General features: G+C 43.6%; 1 protein-coding gene across 4 annotated transcripts in view; it reads left to right on the top strand.

Moving 5' to 3' along the window:
• The window catches only part of PRKN (parkin RBR E3 ubiquitin protein ligase), a 1,115,215-nt gene that overhangs the window by 738,153 nt on the left and 357,028 nt on the right, over positions 1-20,034 (top strand). For all 4 annotated transcript variants that reach the window (XM_074333793.1, XM_074333791.1, XM_074333790.1 and 1 more), the window contains one exon: positions 18,179-18,315. In XM_074333793.1, coding sequence (XP_074189894.1) covers positions 18,179-18,315 — 137 coding nt within the window. The remainder of the gene's footprint in view (positions 1-18,178; positions 18,316-20,034) is intronic.

Raw genomic sequence — 20,034 nt, 5'->3', positions numbered from 1 at the left:
ATGTGGTTGCATTATTCATTTCACATATATGAAATTTGGTTCCAAAACGTCAACCTGACTGTCCTAGAATCACGTGAAGTAAGGGCCGCCACTGGCGGTTGTACAGGTTGTGTACAGCACGAGCAGGCATTCCTGTGACAACGCAATGGGGCTGCCTGCCGTCCAGTTCACACCACGCTTACTAAACTTGGACACGTTCAGCACAACTACTTAAAAACGAAGTCAGAATTACAGCTATGTGTGTGCGTGTATAATGGTGGCTTGAATTGTGTCCCCAAAAAGCCACGTTGAAGCGCTAACCCCCAGCACCTGTGAGTGTGACCTTATTTGGAAATGGGGTCTTTGCAGATGTCGTTATCCTGGCAGTTACGGTGAAGCCATCCTGCACGGGGTGGGCCCTTCCTGCGGGTTGGCTGCTGTCCTTCTAGGAGGAAAGACACAGGCAGACACACACACAGTGAAAGGTGATGTGAGGATAAAGCAGAGCTGATGTGGCTACAAGCCAAGGACTACAGGCAAACACCAAAGGCCAGGAAGACACAAGAAAGGACAGCTACCCTCCTGACAGGCTTCAGAGGGAGTGTGGCCCTGCAGAGAACTTGCCTTTGAGTTTTTACCTCCAGAACCAAGAGAGAGCACATCTGTGTTGTTTTAAACCACCCAGTTTTGTGCTTTAGTATGGCGTCCCTAGCAAACATGTGTGTCTGTGTGTGTATGTCTGTGTGTGTGTCTGTGTGTGTGTCTGTGTGTATCTGTGTGTGTGCATCTGTGTGTGTGCGTCTATGTGTGTCTGTGTGTCTGTGTGTGTGTGTCTGTGTGTCTCTGTGTGTGTATCTGTATGTGTGCATCTGTGTGTATGTGCATCTGTGTGTGTGCGTCTATGTGTGTCTGTGTGTGTGTCTGTGTGTGTGTCTGTGTATGTATGTGTGTGTCTGTGTGTATCTATGTGTGTGCGTCTGTGTGTGTGTCTATGTGTGTATGTGTGTCTGTGTGTGTGTGTCTGTGTGTCTCTGTGTGTGCATCTGTGTGTGTGCGTCTATGTGTGTATGTGTGTCTGTGTGTCTGTGTGTGTCTGTGTGTCTCTGTGTGTGTATCTGTGTGTGTGCATCTGTGTGTGTGTGTCTGTGTCTGTGTATGTGTATGTGTGTGTCTGTGTGTCTCTGTGTTTATATCTGTGTGTGTGCATCTGTGTGTATGTGTGTCTGTGTGTCTCTGTGTGTGTATCTGTGTGCCTATGTCTGTGTGTGTGCATCTTTGTGTGTGTGCATCTTTGTGTGTGTGTGTGTGTGTGTGTTCCGACCCCCAGTCATGCACATTTGCCAGCATTGATTGTGTGCCTGTTCCCTCCGTCTCCCTTTGCTGACATCTCTACATGGTGGTTTGATAACTACAGATTCACAATAACATGGAACATACCTGTCGTCGTCTTCTCAGTGTGCCACTTGGTTAATTAAACATGAGCCTCACAAAATTGTACTGCGAAAAACATGAAATAATTATTAGTACCCTCTAGTTCTGCTAAAGATTAGACTATTTTTAAAGTTGGAATATCGCAAGACAGAGCAAGCCAATGAAGGAAACCTCCTTGGAACCTGACTGCCATCCTCACTAAATTCAGGCGGGGCTTCGGGTCGAAACTGGGCAGGCTTTCTTCCCAGGTTGTGTTCAGAAGACTCCTTATTGTTTGTGAAATTTGTCAGATATTCTCAGTTGATCCTGTGTGAGTCCTTTACAGTTTAATATCAAGCAGCTCTCCAACCTGATTATGGTCTTTTGAAGACAGGCCTGTGTTTTCTATTTTTATATGAAATCCCCTTGGCTCTCCACCACAAAGCCAGATGCCAAGTGAATGTTAAACAAAATTTCATTTGACATTGATGCAGAAGTTTAGTGGTTAATCTTTTCCTGCCTCCTGCACTGGATGCCTTTGTCCCCCAGAATATCAAGAGTGTGGAGAGCACCCCTGGCCCCCTCCTGTCTCCTTACGTAAGGACTCGGTGACATACACTGCCCCGTGGGAATACACTCACGTACGGGATGAGCTCTCTCATATTGAAGAAGAAAGTTGGGCACCAAGTGGTTGTTTTACTGCCAAGCATAAGTTTGGGTCAAAAGATGGCACGTTGTATGTATCCCATGCGTGAGAAGACAAGATTTTGAGTGTTGCCATGAGTGGGGATCAGGGTTTGCCAGTTCGATGAGCAGCTGCTGCCTGGGGGCGTCCTGGGGCGCACAGGACAGGCTGCCTCACCGTCGTGGCGTTCAGCTGCCTCTGCTTCATAGTAGAGGTGCAGTTATGTTGGTTTTTGTGCATTGTCACCCTCATCCCTGAATCTCTCCAACCCACCAGGATTTGCTGCAGTCCCTCCAACCAGTTGCCTTCTCCTTCTTGTGGGTCTAACTCACCAGTGGAGGGGAGGGAGGAGACAGAAGGGGCTCGGGGACATGTGGCAGAGGGGCACATTTCAGATGTCCTTGCAGTTCCAGGGCAGAAGGCCACCAGCCCTGCCTCATCCCTTCAGAGGAGTGTGTCAGCAGAGTCCGAGGACTCTCTTCTGAAACCTGACAATGCGCGGTGGCACCTGTGCATCAAGGTTATGTGCTGGATGTCACCAGAGCTTCAGGTCAAGTTCAACTGCCTCCTCTCCCCACAGGCTTCAGTCCCCAGCCTCTCCTCTCCTCTCTTGGGTCTCCCAACATGCCACCTGTGGCCCTGTCTCCTGGGACAGGGGCAGGTCCTCAGAACCCCTCATGATTCTTCCTGAGCCTCTGTGTTGCTCAACCAATAACTGCTCTGTTGACACTGAACTCATAGTTAAGGCATCCGGGCATCTGTTACGGTGCCTGTCAGCGTTTTCCTGCTGAGCAGCCATGGGTCACAAGGGAGCTGTGCCACCTCTGAAGCATCACACGTGCCTTTCAGCAGACCCGCTTCTAACCTCTGTGTGGGCGCCACACCTCTTTTGCGTTCAGTTTTCTTTCCTTCTTTGTAGTGAAACAGAATGGGACAGAGTCCCCCTGCTCATGGCGGGGTGACATTTGGGAATCTGACATGAGCCCTTTCTTCATTTGTTAAACACACCTACAAGGTGGATCAAACAATACGGTGAATATTTAACTTAAAAAAATAATTATTACAGTAAAAGACACATTGCTATTAATCCCCTTCAAAATTATCCCCCTCACTTCAAACACACTTATCGCATCGTTCTTGCCACTTTCTGAAGCAGTTCTGGAAGTCCTCTTTCATGAGGCTCTTTAGTTGTGCTGTCATGGCTGCCTCGATGTCCTCAATCGATTCAAAACGTTTACCTTTCATGGTCATTTGACTTTGGGGTAGAGCCAGAAGTCTCACAGTGCCAGATCCGGTGAATAAGGTGGTTGAGGACACACCATCATGTTTTCATGGCAATGTGTCTTTTTATTGTAATAAGTTTTTTCTTTTTTTTATTTAAACATTTACCATATTTTGTGATCACACCTCATATATTGTGCACCTGCCGTGTGCCAGCATGGGGATACAACAGTGAGCAGACGAGATCCCTGCCCTAATGGTTTTTTCATGTAGTGGTAAGAGGCAGATGATAAACAATGTGTGTCATAGATGATTAAACTGTGTGGAGGGTCACTGGTCAACCAGAGCTCAGCAATGGACCGGCACAGAACTGAGGACACGTGACGTAGGTGGTGCCTCTTGCTCACGCCTCTGTGCTTCTCCTGCCTTAGCAGCTCAGGGCTGGGCCTCACTGGGCTCTGCTTCCCACAGTGGATGTTTCCAGTCTGCTCAATGTGTCATCGTCCTTGAACTGGCGGCTACTCAAGGGAAGTCCTTCTCATGGTGCAAGACAGGGACCCTGGAGGGCGACGTAGCACACAGCACTGTTCAAGGGCCCGATTGCATCACATCCACTCACGTCGTCTTGGTCTCAGCAAGCTGTGAGTCTCGGCCCACGGTCAGCAGGGTGGGGACATATACTCAGCTTCTGGCTGGAGGAAGGGTACCGTCACCCGGCCAAGGGGGGGATGGAGCATTGGGAATGATAATGCAAATCTACTGCAAAAGGTGGAAAAACTGAAACAGAAGACGGAGTTGAGGGCCTGAGTGTGTGGTTGGGCAGGATGGGAGGACTGAGCAAGGCCACTATGAGGACTTGGGCTTTTACTCCGGGGGGGCAGGGGGGCAGGGATCCCAGGGAGTGGGCAGAGGAGCGAGTGAGCTGTGATTTTGGAAGCATCAGCCTGGTTTCTGTTAGGAGAACTGTGACGACTCCTGCATGGAGCCTTCCTTGCCACCCAGACTGGCTACGTCGGCCTGTTCCCCTGACTCCTCCCTGCTTTGCATCGCTTCGCAACACTTTACCATTAATTCTCCTTCACTAATGCTATCTTCCTTTTCAGTCTGCAAATTCAATGTGAGAGAAACCTCTGTCTTGCCCGTGGTTTAACACAGCGCAACCATTTGTTGAGTAAGGAAGGAAATCCTGTAGTACTGCTTGCGTGCAGGCAGATTTCAGGAGAAGAGGCTCCACTCTCCGTGGGATGGGGCTAACCCACCCCACGCACGGCCGCCCCAGCAGGCCCGCCCGCTGTGCCGGCACGTGGGGTACCTGGACCTCTTCCCTGTCTGCAGCGCAGGGACGAGCGCTTCCAGGGCATGACATGGACGCTCAAGTGGGCTGTTCTCACGGTGACCGACATTAGATTATTTGAATGACCAAAAGTGACTGGAAGCCATGGAATCTGAATTTTGCTGGGGGGCCCACTGCCCCCAGCAGGTTTGTTTGACAGAACACAGTTGTTATCGGTTTTTGGAAACAAATGAAACGATTTCACATCTATAAGCCCAGTAAGCGAAGGCGCTGTACTCAAACCAGCTGTGCTGTGCTGTCACTGTTCTCTGGGGCCTCTGTGGACCACCTCCGCCCCTGATTTTCCACACTGTCTGTGGGTGATCCCACCTCCTGACAGGCCTCAGTCGTCACCTCTGGGCTGATGGGTCCCCAGGCCAAGTTCCAGGTCTGACCTTTTGCCAAGTTCATGGACCACTGCACCTGTGCACTTGGCATCCCAAAGACATTGCAACTTCAGCAAGTCTAGAATGAAAAGAGTCCTTCCTGTGTTTCCATCCTGCGACTTGGCCAGTTGTTTTTGTCCTGTGTCAGCCAGTGTGACCAATGTCAGGGACTAGATGAAGGCAGTGTGATGCAATAGTGAGGGGTCTGAGAGGGGCCTAAGGGGAAGTGGTGCTGGTGCCTGCTTGGGCACTGGCTGTGGGACGACGCTGCCTCCCAGCTCTTTAAGCCTCAGCATCCTCGCCTGTCCTCTGTGTAAGGACATTTCACTGCTGTTGTTATGCGAGTGCCGGGGAGCCACCTCTCCTTTCACTCAACAAATATTTTTGAACTTTTCCTACGTGCTAGGCCCAATGTCAGGTACTGAGATTGCAGAGGAGAAAGGCAGACGTGGGCCCTGCCCTCCTGAGGCTCTTAAAGTTCAGTGGATTAAATAAATAATGCAGACAAAGCACTTAGCAGGGAGCCTGGCCCGCTGGAAGCATCTGATAAATGTTTAAAAGGAGAAGCTGGATGTAATGCGTGATCTCCTCTCTGCCTCAGGGTAATTAACCTCTGAGTATCCTCCGTTTCACTTCCCAAATATCTCTATCTTCAGTACTGGTTCCCTGTCTAAAGACGTTGCCCCCACACTCACCCCGCCCCTGCCTCATAGACGGACAGCCCTGCCAGCCCACAGTGGGTCATCAGTGCACCTCTCGTCGATGTCCTGTGCCCTCACGGTGTCCCGTGCCTAAGCACATGATGGGATCAGTGAATCCAAGTTGGATGAGTAATGGAAACATAGTTTTAAAGTTTTAGTAATATACTGTTTTATTATTAGGCTCATTAGCCTTTAATGTAGGCCTTAGGCAAAGAGTTTGAATTAAATTTGTTTTGAAACCACCAGAAAGTCTCCATTTCCATAGAAAGTAATTGGAAAGGTGTTCATTTTATGGCAGTGGTCCCCTGGGTTTGGGGATATGATCTTCAGGACGGCTACAAGTGGAGAAATCTACAGTTGCTAGTGAAAACGGAAAGCAGCTCAGGAGGAGACATGCAGATGCTGTCGTCCCAGACATTGTCCATCTGTCCATGTCTCTACTGCTTGGTCCACACCACCACCTTGTCCCCCAGGAGTACTGCACAGGGTCCCTAGGGCCCCCTTTCTTTCTTGTATACCACAGTCCACTCCTCACACAAACTTAGAGCGATTTCTTAAACATAAATGACATCCTGGCTTAAAAATGTGTATTGACTTCCCACTTAGAGGAGTTGGATTACTGACTTTCAACAGAGGCTGCCTATGGCGGACCCATCTCCCCAGACCCTATCCTGGTCCACTCCCCCCTCCCCCTCCCTGCTCACCCTGTCCCCATCACACTGCCTTTTCTGTCTTCGAGCATGACCAGCTGTTCCCCCTTAGGGTCTTTTCGCCAGCTGTTCCTCCCCCTGGAGCCCTTTTCTGCAACATCTGTGCACAGCGTGTCTTTCGGGAGTCGGTGTAAAAGTCGGGCCGACCAATCGGTAGCAGAGTCACATGGCCCCACCCCATTTTCTTGTATCACTTTTCATCAGCTAATCAAGGTTCCCTTTTCCTTTCTGCCATGTGGGAATTGTATGCACGGGACACTCTCTGGGTGAAACCTGGTCAGCTTAATCAAAAGAAATGGCCTGAATGAAGGGCGGTAATGTTTGTTTGCAGCCTTGAGAAGGCTTAGCGCAAACCAGTGAGCTGCTACAGGCCTCTTACCACTGCACACGTGTGACCTCTGGCTCCTTGGCGCTTCTGTTTACCTTCACTTTCTGTCCCTGATCACTCTCACTCATTCATTCATTTAGTCCGACAGTCAGTTTGTGAATCCTTGAGAGCACGAGCATTTACCAAACACCAGCTGTAGGCCAGGCACTGGGGACAGCAGAGGACAGACAGCCTTTGTCTTTATGGAGTCAAGAGCGTGTGCGAGAAACCTTTTCTGTAAAGGGCCAGGCGATCGTCTGGCCTGTGTGGTCCATACGGGCCGGTGACTGCCACCCAACTCTGCCTTTATGGAGCAAAAGCCACCATAGACAACATGCAAATAAAACTTTATTTACAAAGCAGGCGGTGGGCACAGTGGCCCCCAGCTGGAGTGTGCGGACCTCTGGTCTAGAGAGAATGTGGACAATGAAACGTAACCGAAGACACTGTGGCAGGTGCTATGAGAAAGCCCTGGGGGAGTTCTGGGGGCGGAGCACAGCAGAGGGCACGTGGCTCTGTCCACGCCCCTCTGTCCTCTGCTGCTGGCTCCAATCACCAGCTGACCTTCTTGGGAAAAAAAAAAAAAGGAACTTCAAAATTAACTTTTGTCGAAAGTTATATAACATATTTTGTTGCTTTTTTTTTTTTTAATATCAATAAACCTTTTCTGATTTCCTTTCAGTATACTGGGTCAGGACCTCCCTCCCAATGTGTCTTCCAGGAAGTGAAATCTCCAGAAATCCCCAAATTCTTAGCTTTGCGAACAACACGTGCATTAGTTCAAATGGCTGTGTAAAGCTAGAGTCCTTTGCATAAAGCTAGATATGTCTTCTGCACATTATTTCAAGTAAGGTTTATATTCCACAGGCTGACAGTGAGGAAGAAATGTTGTGATCATACAAATGGAAGATTTTAAAATCTCCGCGTCCAAAAGGTCTTTTGAGAGTGCCATAGCTAACCTGCCATTTCACACACTCTCGTTTTATTTATTTTATTTTTTCAAACAGAAGAGATAAGTGATTTTATTTTCATGGGGTATTTTTTTATTAGTTTCAGGTGTACAAAACAATGTAATAGACATTTACACCCCTCACAAAGTGATCACCCCCCCCAGTCTACTACCCCTCTGACGTTGTATGTAACTGTTACAATTCCATTAACTCTATTCCCTATGCTGTGCTTTATATACCATGACTCTTTGTGTGTGTGTGTGTGTGTGTGTGTGTGTGTACACATGTATATTTAATTATAGTTGACATTCAATATTATTCAAGTCACACACCCTTATTTTACAGAAATGGTTCTGAGGCCAGCTCCCGGCACAGCCAACTCACACAGCCTTTCCTGGGGTTCTTTCTAATCTTCCCCCAACCTCCAAGGTCTTGGGATGTGCAGGGCAGGCAATTAATTGCGTCTTTGCACAAATTCCCTTATCTGGGTTTTATACATGAATTCATTTGGATTTTTATTATTATGCCATGTTGATTTTGGTTATTTTCAGGGAAGTATTTTGACATGCTACTCACTGCATTTCTGGCTATATGTAAAACAAAAAAACTAAATTAGGAAAATAATTTTATCTACTATGCTCCACAAACTTTTTAATTATGTTGATATTTTAATGCTCAATTCATGTCATGATACCTCAGGAATTTCACAATACCTCCTCATTTTGAGACATTTTCATTATAGAACTGTTTTAAGATGTCTACAATCTTTCAGGCAGGTTCTTCATTTAAAACTGCTCTACGTCAGAGGACCTGATTTTTAATGTTTCTCCGATAAAATGAATAAAAGACCTGACATCCTATTAGCATTCATCATTCATTCACTTTATGAATGAGTGAAAGACTGATGAGTAAAGCTCTGTGCAAGGTTTGGTGAGATGGCAGCAAAAGACGTAAAATTCCAAGCACTCCGTGTCTGTAAGAATTTCCCATGTTAAGTAGCTCCTAACATCCACGACCACTGGAACGATTCTTAGCACATTAATATTTCCTGTCATGAGATCTGGGGCTACACCAGAATAATTTATTTCACAGTGGGGTTCTTATCTAAACAAGATCTGTCTTCATATCTTTCTCAATTTAGCACAGTGCAGTGGAGCTGGGCATTATCTGCTCCTAGCTGTTATTCACAAAAGAAAAAACAAAGGCAGAAACGTGCATGCGTTGGCATATGTTACAGATGGCAATTCCAACGACTGAATAGTTGTGCCACACAGCAGCTCTGCGAGCGCCGTGACCCAGAAAGCATTGTATGTTAAACCTGGCATCAGCTTTCTTGAGCTATACACACAGTCTGAACAGAGTGAGCTCTGAGATTGCAACTCAGAAGAACGTGGCTCCTATAAATGTAATTTTGAGCATCCGTGGACTTTTATAACTACAATTTTGAGGATTGAAATTAATTCCATTAGTTGGGGGATAGGAAAGTAATGTGATAATTTTTCATGAGATGCGTCTTCCTCTCATGGGCCAAATACCCTTTGGAATTGTTAATTTCATTTCGTTACATGCAACAGTTATTTTATTATGATTTACCCATTATTTACAATTATTTCTCAGTGTCTGTTTGGTATAAATGCCTTTAGCAAGAAAATTTGGGGATGTCGCTAGTACACCAAGTCATTGTAATGAATTATTACAAAAAAGCGTTGACCTCTTTGCTTTTAAAAATTTAACTTTTAAGAAAGAAAAGTTTATTTTTTTAATTCTAAATTGCATTGTTACATTATGGTGTTTATAGTCTAACACTTCTAGAAGTTAATGGTTTATGTTTGAGTTCAACGTGTCAACAGTAATTACATTTAGAAGTATAAATAAACAATATTAAAATGAAATGATTTTTTTTAAAGATTGACACCATCTGGAGGAAATTAATAATCCATTAATTCTCTTTTGTAACCATGGCTTCATATTTTTATTTTGCATACGCTGTTTATTGTTAATGGTTCAAAATGATATAAATAATAGGACCTAATTCAACTACACGTAAGGTGTTATATAAACTTAAAACATTGACTTACATATGGGACTTATGAAGCAGTATCATTATGTTTTAGTTTCATTTTTCAGAACTTTGATAAAGGCTAAGGGGAGAATATAAAAATATACAATATGGTTCCCTAGCCCTACCTAACTTTATTCCATTTTCAGTGTTTTTACATGCTTTCCTCGCTTCCCTCTAGTTTCTTGATCAGGCTAACTCCTTCTTGCCTTTTACTTTATATTTTTCTTCTTTCAGGAGACAGTCTCTGCCTGACCAACACGGGATTAAGTTGCTTCTCATTAGTTCTCCCAAAATGCCTCAGGCTTATATATCTCTCACCCTTAGACAGAATTCCTTGGGGAGAACTATATCTCCCCCTCCCCACATGGAACAAAGGTGTCAGCACACGGCAACTCCTCAGTTGATATGTTTTGAGTTTGAATGGGTGAGACCTGACATAGGCTCATGAAACAATGCAAATGATATGAAATAAAATACTAAGTTGAATATATAAAAATAATACTTTATAAACATAAGCATTACAGGAAATTAGGAAGTGAGTGGACAATCAATATGAGTTGGAGTTTTACTGAAAAAAAGCTTCCTGAAGGAGGTTGGATTTGAGCTGAAAGTTGACCATGTTGGGGGAAATGAAGACAAGTAGGGCAGAACTTTGCACACAGGGCGAAGAGCATAAGGAAGAAGGTGGTCTGGAAGCTAAGTGGAGACTGATCTGAGAGAAACAGAAGAATGTGTGAATGGCAATTTGGGGGATACACATTATGGGGTAAATCTAGCTTGTGGAGGGTTCTGAAAGGCAGAAGGAAATCCTGGGGTGTTAATGCATTAGCAACGGGTAACTATAATTGTGGCCAAGACCTGCCACGATGAAAGCTACTTTAGAATACCTTCCGCTGAAGTGTGCTGACTAAATTGCATAGGGGGCCAGGGTGGGAGGAAGACAGTGGACATGGCGTGGGTGTGACTCAGCTGTCAGCCAGCATGATGCTAACGAGTTAGAATTCAGATCACACCAACACTCGAAGACCTAACCCATTGGCTCTAGAAACCATTACTTTTTCTACTCTTTACGTTGACTCAGCGATTTCTATAGCTCCTACTTCGTAGATTCTCTCATAATCAGTAAGTAAATATTGAAAGGAAACAGGTCTGAGACAGAAAAAGTGGCTGCTACTTGAAACTCCCATATTTCTCTACGTGACAGGAAGTAGAAAAGTTAACACATCAGCAGGGATGTGGTGAACTTGATAGGGAGCCGTTACATAAAGAGCCCTGGTCCACGCACAGCAGAAGGCCTTGCGCAGAGCACTTGCCCCCGACCCCCACCCACCCCATATACGTGAGGTCAGGCGTTAGCCCCGCTGCGGAAAAGATGCCCATGAAACTGTAAGGTCTTACCTTGCAAGCACTTGTGACAATTTGAAACATGTTGGTGAGTATTATGACCGCAGGATACACAAAAGCAGGTTGTCTTCCAGGAGTGAATTTGCACATTAATGACAAGCGAGGTTGCAGAGTATTCAGCAGTGGGATCAAACTTTGGAACAAATGCTGAGGTTAGAAATTCTCTTGAATTCAATAACACTGAATGCCACAGGTGGGATATAGAATTACTGAAAGAGGATTAAAGAGGAAAGGGGAATTTTGCCAATTAGGGAAGACGAGAACGAGTTTATGTTTTCTTAATCATTTCCTTCATAGCATATTTACTCATCATTTTATGTAATGTTTTATGTAAAGCCTTTATAAGCAAGAGAAGCCATTTAGTTTGTTTCCTAACTTCCCTCTGTATGGACTGAGTAAGAGCTATCATGGGACCGCCCCATGCACCCCAGACCTGGGGTTGGGTGGTCTCTAGACCCCTCCTTGTGGTGGCTACACTATGACATAATTACTTGTTTGTCTTCAACCCTATAGAACTATGACCTTCAGAGGGGAAGGACCCTGTCTTGTTCACTTTGATGTGACATCCATAGGACAATACCTGGCTTGTAGCGGTTTTTCAAAACTACTGGCAGAATTGACAAATGAAAGTGATTCTAGGATGTAGACATAGAGTCTTTTCCTTGGGTATGTTGCATATGCTGAAATACTGGCTCTCCTGCAAGTAAGCTTGCAAAGCCAGTGTGAACCCTTTTTGTGTGTGTGCAGCAAAGTGGACTAGATAGAGCAGAGCACGTGCGCAGAGGAGATGGAAGACATTGGAGGTGTAGCTAATGAGCTCGTCCAGGAGCTATGTGCAGCGCCTTCATAGGATTCTGAGACCAAGCAGACGAATGGGCAAGTGAACTCAACTTTGGGATTTTAAACTTGGCTGCTAGAAGGAATTTTGAAGGTCATTCAACTGTTGAAGCTTATTTTAATTTCTAAGTGTTGAGTCTGTCAATTAGTATGTTGGATAGGGGACCTCTCCAGTGACTGGACTTTCTCATTTGGCTAACTCACATAATGAACTCACATGACATATGTGGCTGAAATGTGATCTCCGGCACTTCTGCAGGCTGGCTGTGTGTTGGAGACTTCTTTATCTGTAGTACAGTTGGGCAATTAATAGGTGATGTTGCTAAATGTAGATTAAGTGAAAATGCATTGGTTTCCAAGATTTCAGTCATTTATTTATTTATTGTTTATAAGCTATCTCTAACTAAAAGAGATTTAAAGTGACAGTTGAAAAAGATAAATTCAAGTCACTTCATGGTGTAGTTTTCCTCCTCTAATGATTTTTATAGAATTAATTGCTTTATAAAATTCCCAGGAATCAGAGTTGTTGATGTACCGATGGTTTGTAGACAGCTTTGAGGGATTGCTAACCGGGGCGTGACATCTGTGTTGAGTTGCACAGACTAAATACTGTAAAAACAACACATGAATTTTTGAGGGTCAAGTTAGGTTAGCCAAATTTAAGGACTAACTTTCTCCCTCCAGTGAGGAAATTTTATTTTTATCTCCTGAATGATTTGCACTTAATAGCTGCGTTCTAACTTGCATCGCTTTTCATTGCATTTTGAATGATTCTATTATCCATACACACACGTATATATGTATATATATGTGTGTTTGTATACATATATATGTATATATGTATGTGTATATTATATATGTATATCCCAACTTGACCCTCAAAAATTCACGTGTTGTTTTTACAGTATTTAGTCTGTGCAACTCAATATAGATGTCATGCCCCAGTTAACAATCCCTCAAAGCTATCTACAAACCCTTGGTACGTGAACAACTATAACTCCTGGGAATTTTACATATATGCTGCAAGCACTTGTGAGATATAGGTGTGTGTGTATATATACACACACACACACACGCACACATATATCTATATACACACACATATATGCATATATTTGTATTTAATGTTGCTTTTCATTGGAGTGAATGAAGAAACCACCTCCACTGGCGGACTCAGCACACTCCCTCTGTGCTCTGGACTTTACAGTTTCCGCCTCTTCTGCTCTTGATCTGGATTTTTCTCCATCTGCATTCCCTGGAATCCTGACTCTCCTTCAAATGCCACTACTTGCATAAATCCTTCTCTGATCTACTAAGTATCCTCTCTTCCTCCTCTAAACCTTATTAGTTGCATTGCTGCGTTTGAAAGAAATTATCCCAAAACTTAGTGGCTTAAGATAACAGTAAATGTTATCTCACACCATTGCCATAGAGTTTGAGAGCAGCTTAGCTGGATGGTTCAGGGCATGCCATGAAGTTATAGTCAAGATGTCACCTGAGGGCTACAGTCACTTGGAGGCTTGCCTTGAGCTGGCCAGTCTGCTTCAGAGGTGACTAACTCAGGTGGCTGCCAAGTCAGTGCTGGCTGTTGGCAGCAGGCCCCAGGTCCTTGCCCCCAGGGACTTCTCTATAGGACAGCTGGAGGGTCCTCGCAACATGGCCGAACTTCCTTCAGAGCAAGTGGCCCAGGAGAGAGCACAGGCCAGAGCTGCAGTGTTTGTTCTAGTCGAGTCCTGGAAATCACTCATTGCCATGTTTGCATTTGCCCTGTTGTAGCCTTGGTCAGTCGTTGAGGTGTGGAAACCAGCACTGGGAGGCTGTCGGAGCTTGCTGAGCACCCAGCCTGCCTGCTCACTGCCTGCATCTCTCACCTAACGGGAATGTTCTGCTCTGTAGCCGTTAGTGTGCCCCTCTCCTACCCACTTTATTAGATTTAGGTTTTAGACTTGCTTCCTTATCTTTTCATATCTAAAAATTTCTGGGACATTCCATTCGATATGTGTTGCATTGAGTTGATAAGTTACAACCATAGCCTCTCCCTTAATGGGTATAAATGAAGATGTGTATGTGAGAAAGAAGTAGACAAACGGAGACAGAAAAATAGATTTTGGCAGATAGATAGATAGAGATAGAGGGAGAGATAGAGGGAGAGACAACAAGAACAAATGAGGTAGAGAGCAGATTAAACTGCACATTTTATCATATAAATATGAAAAGTGTTGCTATTTTATAGATAATAGAGAACTAATCTGCAATAGTTCAAATGTTTGGACCCCTGTGTAATGATATTCTACTCTGTGATATATGTGGATGTCTGCCGTAGTTTTTGCTACGACTCCTTCAGTTACGCGTAATATTCAGAAGGCCTTTGGATCAGTCCTTTAATAAACGTGGGGAAGTCATTGCTTACAAATAACTCTTCAATAATGTCAAATGTAGCATTTATAATTCCTTTTACATATGATTGAGAACTTTATGTAACCTTTGATTAACTGCTTTGTAACCCGACTCACTGGGGCAAAATCATTTTCTAGATTGATCAATTAACATTTATGTGTAATTTGAGCAAAGGGCACAGAGGAATGTCAGGAGGAACAAAGACCCAAGAGAAGATAAGTTCTGGCAGGTTCTTCTCAGAAATGTCACCCCCATCCATCTTTTCATTCCCGTTCCTGAAACCACAAGCACACCAATGTCAAGTTCCTTAGTGACTCGTGTCTGAGTTATTAAAATGACCTCCGAGTGGTTTTCATGACTTCCAGCTTCTGTCTTTCCAAACTGTCCTCAGGACTGAACTTTCTGAAACATCATGCCCTTCCCATGTTTCAGGGCCTTCCAGAATCCAAGGACCTAAGACCATATGCTAAGTCGGTCTGCTAGAGTCCCCACGGCCACTGCCCCTGGCCAGAACTGTGTCTGTCCCAACCCTTTTCATCTCTCTCTCTCTCTTCCTGGGCTCCCGTGTGATATTTGTGCCACATACGTGTCGTGTCCCCAGACTACGCACCATGATTGTGTACATACGTGTTTCCCAGCCAACACGCATACCAATTATGACTCTAAGGTGTTTATTCTTTCATTCAGGGCTGTATTCCACATGTGTTTATTAAGGGCCACTTTAGCCAATGTAGTTGCTCAATGAGAAGCTGAGTAAAAAGGAAAAAATGTATCAATGGGAGCAGAGAAAATATAAAATAAGAACACTCCGTGTGTCTGTGCGCAGGTACCACCTGTAACTATCGATTCCATCATTCGTGTGCTCGGCGTGGTATTTGGTGAGGCATGAGTCATGGGGCCGTCAGTCAAGTGTGGCCTCTGTTGTGGCCTCAGGACCTTCCATTCAGTGCTGACAGCTAAGGTGGCAATGTATGAAACGCGAATAAAAGCACTTTGTGATGGGCTCTGTGGAGGAAAGGTAGGAGAATGGGACAAATCAGTGAAGAGCTGGCCTCCCGAAAAAGTTCCTTGGAGGTCTTTAGTCTTGAACTGGACCTTGCAATTTTGGTTTAAATATAAAAACTAGCATTCTGCTACAGGAATGGACGACAAAGAGTATGTATGAGTCTAGGATAAAGGAACTAGAAGTGCACTAGGGTTTGCAGGGATCACGCCGACCGGCCTGCGTGGAGGCCGAGAGAGGGCGAGGGGTACGGCACAGTCGGGGTGCTTTGTTTCAGGAGGATGAAATGGACAAAAACGTGTGAAGTTCCAGACAAGTGTCCTAACCCAAGTAGGTGCTCCTAAATACTACCGTTCCCCTATTTCCTCTTTTATCTAGCACTTAGGAAGTCAGTTATATAGTCCTTCTGGCCATGAAATGATTTGTACTCATTTTCTCGGGTGACTCAACTGATTAATCTAATAACCTTTCTCTGTGTCCTGCTAACTTGTTCATAAGTACTAGGGTTATTCTTAATAAGACAGAAGCAATCTTGCCTCATAACTACAAAAAAATATCCAACAGGCTGATCATTCTATGTGAAATACATACCTATACATAACGTGTACATCTGTGTCTATATCTTTTTACTCAAATTCTCAGTGGGGGGAGGGGCATGCTGGACGACTGGGTCCTTCATTTCTCTGGTGTGTCTGTTCATGCCACAAACATCGGGCCTCTAAAACCTTCCCGAACGTGATGGGCCCCTGGATCTCACAGGCTTCACCTCATACCACGGCCTCCGATGCAGTTATAACACCATTTCTTGCTGATCTGTTCCCAGTAGTAGGGTGTCATCCGTGAAGTTGAGCAATCACTGTCCTGCGGGTTTGGATGGTCTGAGTCCTTTGGGAACATATTCAAACTAAAGTGCAAAACTGTAGTGTGTCCTGTTGTCCACCCGTGAATGAGAACTCTTTCTAGTTTTCCTTCTAATCGGGATGGGAAAGAACTCATTTGTTAGACCAATGGCTGCATACCACGTGCCTTACCATCTCTAAGAGTCACTGTGACAATAGTTTACATGCTGACTGCTTTGGCTTTAAGTTTTCTTTATAGTTATTCTACAGGGTAATTGCTAAGCTTTCTTTTTAACCTAGTTATATATATAGGAACATTTTTATAAATGTTCTAATATTTTCTCCCGGATTTCCATGTGTGGATAGCAGACTAAGCGTCTACACAGGCTCAACTGAGCATGTTGCTAAAGGCAGAATGGACAGTATTTTTCACAGAACTTAGCTGTGTGTGAGAGGAGCAGGTAAAACAGCCACTCGGTGGTGTCATAAAGAGTGAATAAGGTGTGTGTGTGTGCTTGTGCCTGTGCACATGCGTGACTCACACTAGGCATCGGAAAGCATTACATTGTATCATCTTCAAGGGGAAAGCTGTTACCAGAAAAAAGGCTGAAAGAACACAGTCATGGCTTAATTGAAATTGGCCCTGGAAATGGAGTTGGTGTCCCTAAAAGGACTTCAGATGGGAAATAGAAACACATCAAAATATTTAGAGACAGACACTCTTGCTCAGATTAAGTTGACCATTTTCCTGTAGATCCATGACATTAAAATACCAAGGTTGTTTTTTTTTCCCCCATTTTGTTTTTTTGTATTAGATATTGCTTTGAAATAAGTGGGAAAACAGAATTTTGGAAACCGTTTAATAGTTAAGAAATTATCTTCTAACATTAATGTTTAGGGTCAGTTTTTCTGGGAAAAGAGGTTTTGAAGAACTCTTATCTGTTAGGAATTGTGTGTCAAATGAAAACTATTTTGTTATCATTGCACAGAGAATAGGCTTATCTAATAAACTCCAATGACTTTCTTACTATTAAAATTGCCTTAGGGCTGATGTCAAGTTAATATATATTGTCATAAAATTGTATGGTTCATTTGCCAGCAAAAAAATATATGGCTATTCAGGAGATTTTTTTTTTTTTCCTACAATAATCCAAAAATTTTAGGACTTATATATATCGATGCATTTGTAATCTCCTCACCTTACTTTGAGAAATTGGATGTTTGGGTGCGATGGGGGTGGCAGAATGGACGAAATGTTGCAGTAGAAGAATCTCTGCTGGGAAATCTTTTAGTTTGAAATCCGACTTTTCTACTTAACAATGAAATATGAGCTGTTTCACATGCCTGCTTTGCTGTGATAGTAACTTTCTTTTGATTTGGGGGAAGTTCAGATTCTATGTATTATTATAAATTAAAATTAAGGAACATTTATGTAAAACCTTACAATGCCTGGCACTACGAGATTTTCGGTGTAAAGCACGCACAGTATCTACTTTCAAGGAGGTCACAGTCCATCCGAGAGGAGAAACTTGTCAATACTGTGATGTGATGGTGGATCAGTAGAAATACATGTAAGTGTGTGGCTTGATTAGTAAGCTAACTGGGGATTATGAATCAGGGAAGGCTTCTAGAAAAAGGGTATGTCTGAGCTTGGGTTTAAACAGTTGATTGGTAAATCTGTTAACATCAAAAATACGGAATTAAGAAAATCAGCGTTCTCTATGGTCAGTGGAGTGCTTCCAGCTTTGAAGACGTGGTGCTAACATGTCCGAGCTCAGTGCTGAGCAGCAGGTCTGCATACACAGCACACACTAAGCAACCACGTGTCCTACCACACATGTCGCCTTTCCACCCTTAGGGGCACTAAAGAAAATGTCCTTCTTTATCCATGCAGGAGCCCTGTCCTGGTTTTCCAGTGCAACGACCGCCATGTGATTTGCTTAGACTGTTTCCACTTGTACTGCGTGACGAGACTCAATGACCGGCAGTTTATCCATGACCCTGAGCTCGGCTACTCTCTGCCTTGTGTGGGTAAGTCGAGCACTGTCTCACCGTTTTTAATGCTCATTAAGAACAGAAGGCGAACTATTGATGTGAAATGTGGATATACCCAATCCCTAGCTGGAGGGTTCAAAATTCAAATACCTATTTGATCATTGCTGGGCAAGAAACATTGTTTGGGTCACCAAAAAAGATACAGCACTAGGGTATGAAAGAATTGCATTGAATTAGCAAATGCATAACCTGCATAAAGGCATCGAAAATGAAATTTGAAACATGATTCCGCCAAGGTACGTAGAGTATGTCTGTGGGTTCACCCTGTGCGTTACAGGTTTATTACCCTGGATCTAGAGCAGCAGTGTCCAAAGTTTTAAATCGTGCTTCCCTAGTGCTACAAATTTTGAGCACACAGACACACATGTATGGAAGAACATGTATTAGAAAAGAAATGAAAGGAAAATGAGATAAAACCAAAATATTTAAGATTTGATTTTTTTTTTTTTTTTAGCTTCCAAACGTTTACAAAACATCCTTTCCTTGGACTATACTATTGTTATTACATGTACTTTTGTTTTAATTTAGGTGAAATTCACATAACATACACTTTACCATTTTAATGTGTACAATCGGTGGCATTCTGTGTAGTCACAGTGTTAGCACTCACCACTCAGCTCTTTACTTCCAAAACTTTTCCATCACCCTGGAAAAGTAGCCCATATCCATTAAGTAATCACTCCCCAATCCCTCTTGCACCCATCTGCGGGCACCACTGTGGTCTGCCTCTGGATTTGCCAATTCTGGACACTCCATATAACAGGAATCATGCCATATGTGACCCTTCACGTCTGCCTTCTTTGCATGATGTGTTTGAAGTTCATCCAAGTTGTCTCATGTATCTTCATTCCTTTGTATGGCTGAAAACTATTTCATTATCTGGATATGTGACAATTTGTTTATTCATTCATTTGTTGATGGGCACTTGTGTTGTTTCCTCCATTGGTCATTCCAAATAATGCTGTGTCATGTGGTAATTGTGTGGTTACCGTTTGAAGAACTAAGAGCTACCAAAGGATTTTCCATAGCTGCTGCTCCATTTTGCATTACCACCAGGGACTTGTAAGCATTCCTGTTTCTTCACGGCCTCACAACACCTGCTATTTTTCAGTGTTTTTTAAATAGCCCTCCTATTAAGTGTGAAGTGGTATCTCATTGTGGTTTGATTTGCATTTGCTCTGTGACCAGTAATGTTGAATATCTTCTCATATGCTTGTTTGCCATTTAAATATCTATCGGGAAAAATGCGTATTCAAGTCCTTTGTGTATTTTTTTTTCCTTTGTGTATTTTTTAATTGGGTTGTTTGTCTTGTTGAGTAGAAAGCATTCTCGATGTATTCTGGATACTGGACCTGTATCAGATACATGATTTGCAAACCCTTCTCCTACTGTACAGGTTGGTGATAATGTCTTTGGTGCACAGTACTTTTGAATATTGATGAAGTTCAGTTTATCTCTTTTTTCTGTAGTTGCTTGTGCTTTTGATGTCAAATGTAAGAATCCATTGCCAAATCCAAGGTCATGAAAATGTACCCCTACATTTTCTTTTAATAGCTTAGCTCTTGTATTTAGGTCATTGATCCATGTTGAGTTAATTTTTATATATGGAGTGAGGTAAGGGCCCCTATTTCATTATATATTTGTTTTTAGTTACTGCAGTGTGAGTAAATATGCTTCACTGATTTTGAAAATTCT

This window comes from Rhinolophus sinicus, linkage group LG05 (genome assembly GCF_036562045.2).
Source record: "Rhinolophus sinicus isolate RSC01 linkage group LG05, ASM3656204v1, whole genome shotgun sequence".
Classification (NCBI taxonomy): domain Eukaryota; kingdom Metazoa; phylum Chordata; class Mammalia; order Chiroptera; family Rhinolophidae; genus Rhinolophus; species Rhinolophus sinicus.
This window is presented reverse-complemented; position numbering and strand designations above follow the sequence as displayed.